This window comes from Siphateles boraxobius, unplaced genomic scaffold (assembly GCF_051911475.1).
Source record: "Siphateles boraxobius isolate OS27281-9 unplaced genomic scaffold, OSU_SipBor_1 13, whole genome shotgun sequence".
NCBI classification, from domain to species: domain Eukaryota; kingdom Metazoa; phylum Chordata; class Actinopteri; order Cypriniformes; family Leuciscidae; genus Siphateles; species Siphateles boraxobius.
The window spans coordinates 27665079-27671160 of NW_027508733.1; the positions used below are offsets into that span (position 1 = coordinate 27665079).

General features: G+C 41.6%; 1 protein-coding gene across 1 annotated transcript; it reads right to left on the reverse strand.

Moving 5' to 3' along the window:
- Positions 1–537: 537 nt before the first annotated feature.
- On the reverse strand, positions 538–3484 carry adra2a (adrenoceptor alpha 2A). The gene is made up of 2 exons (XM_077226881.1): positions 3116–3484; positions 538–2915 (listed from the first exon to the last, which is right to left on the reverse strand). The coding sequence occupies exon 2, from the start codon at positions 2798–2800 to the stop codon at positions 1643–1645; it is 1158 nt and encodes a 385-aa protein (XP_077082996.1). The 5' UTR covers positions 2801–2915; positions 3116–3484; the 3' UTR covers positions 538–1642.
- Positions 3485–6082: the final 2598 nt, after the last annotated feature.

The window sequence follows — 6082 nt, forward strand, 5'->3', positions numbered from 1 at the left end:
TTAATATCACACTGTACTTAAATATATAATTACACTGTAACAATGATACCTTAAAATAAAGTGTAACCCCATTTTCTACTTAAAAATGTCATTTAATTCTGTTTTACTTGATTCCTCGTAATTATGGAAATTTACTAGCAATATCTGGGGGGAAAAGCTGCCTTACATTTTTAAGTACAATCAACTTGGATGTCATTTCAACTTAAATTACAATAAACTGACTTATTTTGATGAGTTAAACTAAACCAATGTATAAACACGTTGTCATAACTTATTGATCATAAATTGTTTTAGTTTTCATGACTGAAAACGGTTTCTGCACTGTTTCTGTTTTTCAGTGGCTATACTTTTGAAACAGCATTTTAATATTGATCCAAAATCATAACTGTAAATGATTTTGCTTCTGTGAAGATGCTTTCAACTGTCAGTTTGTTTGAGTCAAACTTGTATTAGATCTCAGAAGTGAAGCTTTTTCAGCATATTTTGCTTTTCATAAGACATAATTTGCCTTTCTAGAATGATAACAGACAAAAAAAATGTTCTGTACTTTTTATTTTTTTAAGTGTTTTCTCTCTTTGTCAGAGTCTGTGTGCAAATACAATTTTTAATTTTTTTTAGATCTCAATGGTAAAACACGCTGAGAGCACAACCAGGACAACCGGAAAACAGCCAAAATATATAGAAGTGAGTCATACATCACGATTAGGTTTTTCAGATATGGCAATAATGCACCGTGAGGGGTAGTTTGTCGATGTCATTCCAAGACCTTTATTTTGAACCATTGTATTCGTTCACAAAGAAATTGGACTGGACATTCACTCCATCTCACTCCATACGGATCTCTCTTGTCTCTCCATGCATCCCAAGAAAACAGAAAACACACGAGAGGTCTGACCTCACCTTGACCTGGAGAAACTCTGTTGTCAGTTATTCGATATCTTGCTGAATATTCAACTTTGTTTTGTTGTGTGTCTCTACAAATTCGGCCAGCTAAACCAACAGCCTGTTTGACACACAGTTTGTAACAAACGCTGTAATTCATTTGTGTTGTGGCACTAAAGATCCATCCGTTATATCAAGGGTGACATATGTAATTTACATCAAAGCAAAATAAATTTGTTTTGACACCAGTCTGTCAGGTTCCAGTCAGACGAGCTCAACATCTTTTTGCTTAATAGTCCACAGCAAGATTTTGAAATGAACCGTTACTGGCAGGGATGAAAAACAAAAGAAAAAGGCAATCTGTCCACCGAACAATATCAACACCTTCACTATTAATTATACAACATGTCAGGGAAATAAACAGGCCCTGCGAGAAGACATCGACATGCACGTTGTGGCGTAGTTTTGCAGTTCTGACTCCTTTGGCACTTTTTTTTAAATTGTTTTTCACATTCAGCGTGGTTTGATGCATAAATATCCCTCCACGTTGGCAGATGGTAAAATATCACAGTTACGAAACTTCACCTCACATCAAGAACGACACAATACTCTTCTGAAATGGCCGAATCCACCACATATTGTGCTGTATTTGCATAACCATGCATTTGTACAAAGCATGAGTCTTTTTTCCGCCACTTCGGCCTTGTTGTATAATGACACACAACGTGTTTGCTTACATTTGATGGAAATGCAGGCCAATTTACACCATTCTCCTGTTATCTCTCCGGCAGAGGATCTTCTTGAAGGATCTTCGGAAGTCATTATTGAAGATGGTGTATATAATGGGATTGAGGGAGCTGTTGCAGTAGCCGAACCAGAAGAAGAACTTGAAAAGCGTCAGGGGAACGCAGCAGTCGCATAACGCCATCAGCGTGTAGGTGAAGAAGAACGGGAACCAGCAGATGACGAACACTCCTATGACCACGGCCAGGACAAACGTGAAGCGCTTTTCCCGGTTCTGACGGCCCTTCCACCGGCTGGTCTTGACGGCCTGGCAGGCCTCAAGTTTGTCCACGTCCCCCGGTTTGATTTGGCTCAGCTTGGTCTTTCCCTTCGAGCTCTTCTTCTTGAGGGAGCACGGATTGGAGACCTTGTGGTCCGAGGAGGACGATTCCTCCATGTCCATGCCGTTTAACTCGCCCTTGTCTTCCGGATCGGCGTTCGGATCCCCGTTGAGCTTCTCATGAGGGTCGATATCCTTCTTCCCCGCTTCCTTTTTCCTCCGGTCCCCAGGAGGCGCTCTGGTCCTCTTCTTGGCGATCTGATAGATTCGGACGTACACGAGGACCATGATGATGCAGGGCAGGAAAAATGACCCGATGGAAGAGGAAATAATGTACCATTTTTCTTTGTTGATCTCACAGATGTTCCCCTCTTTCTTCTCTATGGTTATTAGAGGCGGGAAGGAGATCACGGCGGCGATGACCCAAACGATAAAAACGATGCGTTTGATTCGTTGCGGCGTGCGCTTGAGGTTGTACTCGATGGCTTGCGTGATCGACCAGTACCTGTCCAGACTGATGGCGCACAGGTGAGTGATGGAGGCCGTGCAAAAGAGGACGTCCAATGCCAGGTAGATTTCGCACCACACCTGTCCAAAGACCCAGGAGCCCATCAGCTCATTCGCCAGCGAGAACGGCATCACCAAAGTGGCCACCAGTATGTCGGCGGAGGCCAGCGAGACCAGGAACAGGTTCTGGGGAGCCCGGAGAGCTCGGCTCGTGAACACGGCGATGATCACCAGCACGTTGCCGAAGACGATGAGGAGGATGAGGAGCCCCACCAGAACGCTCAGAGGAAGGGCCACTAGCAGGGTGTACGACTGCTCTGTCCCATTGGTCGCATTGTCACACCCCATTGCTGAGAATCACGATCTCTTCCTCTCACAACTGAAATTATGTATTCAGTTGATGGCACTTCATTTTTTTCTGTATTATTGAAGGCAAAAGTGACATTTCTGGTCCCTCTGACATCTACAAAGCGGAGGAAATTTGTATTATTCAAAAAAATAAGGAGAAATGTATTTAATAAGCAATTAAAAGAGTAAAATTGTTTTAAAAATTAAAACAAATATTTAAAAAAAAATTATTTAAAAAAAAATGTTTTCTCATACTTTGTTTAAGAAATACCATATTATTAAAACAGGAAAAAGTAAGGCAGGAATGGACCTTACCTTAGTGGAGAGAAAAGCCTGATACGACACAAACTTTTTAAGCCATATCTAAGAAATCTTCCTCAGAGTGTAGCTTCTCTTTTTAAAGTCGCTCGGCGTGAAAAAAACTGCATGATTAATTCCTCGCATCTCTTCGGTGGAGCTTGTGAAGACCGCGCTTCATCATCACCGCTCAACTCAGCTGTGCGCGCGCAGGATCTTAATCGTGTTAACCGTGTGTGTGTTTGTGTGTGTGTGTGTGTGAGAGAGCGAGAGAGAGAGAGTCTGGCTCGTGTTAGCTGTGTGTGTGTGTGTGTGTGAGTGAGTGAGAGAGAGGGAGAGAGAGAGGGAGACTTGCACTGACACTGAAGAGTGAGAGTGCGCGCGCTCGCTCGCGTTCTAAACGACTTCCCTCATATTCTGCTGTACTTGAGCCACGCCCTCTTTCTCGTGACGTTGCTTAGCAGCAGCCGCCAGGAACGTTCGAAACCACTTAAAACACTTTTTATACGTGCCTGACTGGTTTAAATCAATTAAACCATTTGTCTGTTTTAGTGATGAGAGAATCAACTAAGTGCCTGTGTACTGGTGATGCATAATCATCAACTCGATCAAAAACGTGCAAACACTAGAATAAATACACATCATTTTTAAATATTGTTATATAACTCAATTATGCAGTAGTTTATGATGATTAAGTAGATCGTGTTATATACGCTGAGGTGAATTTCAAACCAAATGTTATCCTAACAATAAAGGAATATCCACCTGATTCGATATTTTAGATCTGACTGAAGTAAAAAGATTTGCACTCACTGAGATCCTACTCGTGTCGATGACGTTTCCAGCGCTGAAAATCAACTATTTAAAAAAAGTCCCTCACATTTCCAGGCTTTCCATGGCCGTGGGAACGCTAAAATTATCCGAAAACGTTACTGCAAAAAAGTTTTTTCACGTACCAGGCAAAAGAGATGAATGAGAAACCTTAAAACAACGCAAGGAAGAACTGAGTCAGGAGCGGTGAAACAGCGACACCTGCCGGAAATGTAAGATACCGCTTTCACCGCTACACTGGAGCCGGGAGATACACGAGATATACGGGCAGCTTTACGCCCCTGTTGTTCCTGATGCGTCCAGTAGGGGGATATACGGCGAAATAACATCGACGCTCGAAACTTACACATTAATAACCGTCCCGTTCTTTGACCAATTTAGTGTTTTTTGTTCATTTAAGTATAAACGTTACAGTGTAGATCTGCACTACGGATTAAAGTATATATTCAGTTGGGCTTCACTCAGGGAAAACATTTATGGGGTGGCGAGAGGGAGGCAGGAATTTTTGAGGGGTGGCAACATATGGCAGACGTATACTGAATTTAATCAAAGTTATCACTGTTTGATGAGAAATGGTATGTACTCACTAAAAAAGGGCACAGACTGCCCATTTACAAACTCATACAGACAAAATCAGTCTCATGGAATCAATGTCTTGCATGAGGTTTCATGTGAAACAGTTCATGTTAGGAATAAGCAGGGGTTAAATTGGGATTTATCATGTGGGGGCCGGTGCTTTCCCTAGGGGGGTCCGGGGGTAAAAATAAATAAACCATTAAATTGCACTTTCTGGAGAGTTTTGTGCAAAGAAATGGAGAAATTGAGTATTACATGATATGTGAAAAACTGCAAGGTTAAAAGCATATACTTTGCATTGTTGTAGTATCAACAGGTATTAGGACATTTAGCATTTACATTTCTGTTAATCAGTCATCACTTGATTACACATTGTATTACCTTGTTATGATATAGTGACCCATACAATGTGCCAAACATAATGTGCCACATGAAGAAGAGACAGTGCATTATATGACAGTAGCAACAGCTGAGAAGATTTGGCTCTGTGGTGACCAGGTCCACCTCACACACACTTCCTTTTCCCATTCTCTCTCTTTACTACTACAACACACACACACACACACACACACACACATACACACACAGCCTACTCTGCATCATTTCACATCCAGTCACAAAAGTCACAAAAATTGTAATCAATCTGTCCTTGTGGAAAGGTCGCTTGGCAGCTAAAACTAGGTTTAGCAAGTCTTATATTTTTGTAATTCACACAGATCAAATACAAATATGCTGACTGAATAGATTGCTAGTTTATTTTGAGTAGCCAGCTAGCAGTTCTCTTGGCAGTTTGCTGATAGTCCGGTGTCTGAAGTAAAATGCTCAAAACATCTCCTGAGAAAAATCATCACATGGTCAACCCGTGACTCAACCGCGATCATGGTCGACTGACCACGAGATTAAGCCCCGGCCCAATTTAACCACTGGGAATAAGTGACCATACAATGTCATCTCACGTAATAGGAGATACAAGTATGATAGAAATAAGGCGCATTATCACAGGGAAAACATTAAGGTAAGTCACGGGTGATGAGTGGCAGATGTGTGAGAGTTTTCAAATCAAATCAGTCTCTTGCCGCTCTGACGTCATCTCGTGCCGCATTCACTGCCGTCGGACATTGGAGATTCGCGCTCGTAAATTGTCAAATTGGCCACAACTTTTAATTTGTTGCTGCCAACTGGGGTGGCAAGGCTTTCTTTTTGAATGCCACCCGGTAGATCCGCCCCTGCCTTCACTCTTCACTCAGCCTACAGAAGACTATTTGTTTTTGTGAATTAAAAATGAATAATACACATTGTAGGATCAGAGGACAAGTAATGATATATGGCCTACTGAAGAATAGTTACAGGAGACTGAGTGAAATATGTTGTTGTGAATTTATATAAAGTTACATTTAGATATTAACCATATTTAGCCCATTAGACATAGGCCTATCATATGGATCCTCGATGAAATATCTATTGGTCGTCATACAGCTACAGAACAGTGTCCTACACAGCATTTTATGAAGACACAATTTGTCCCTTTTCTAAAATTACAAGGGCCATCTAGAAGAAAGCGGCAATATTGTTGTTCAC

What these genes read in the sequence shown, in the direction of transcription:
- adra2a (XM_077226881.1), bottom strand. Translation starts at nt 2,800, where the DNA reads ATGGGGTGTGACAATGCGACCAATGGGACAGAGCAGTCGTACACCCTG.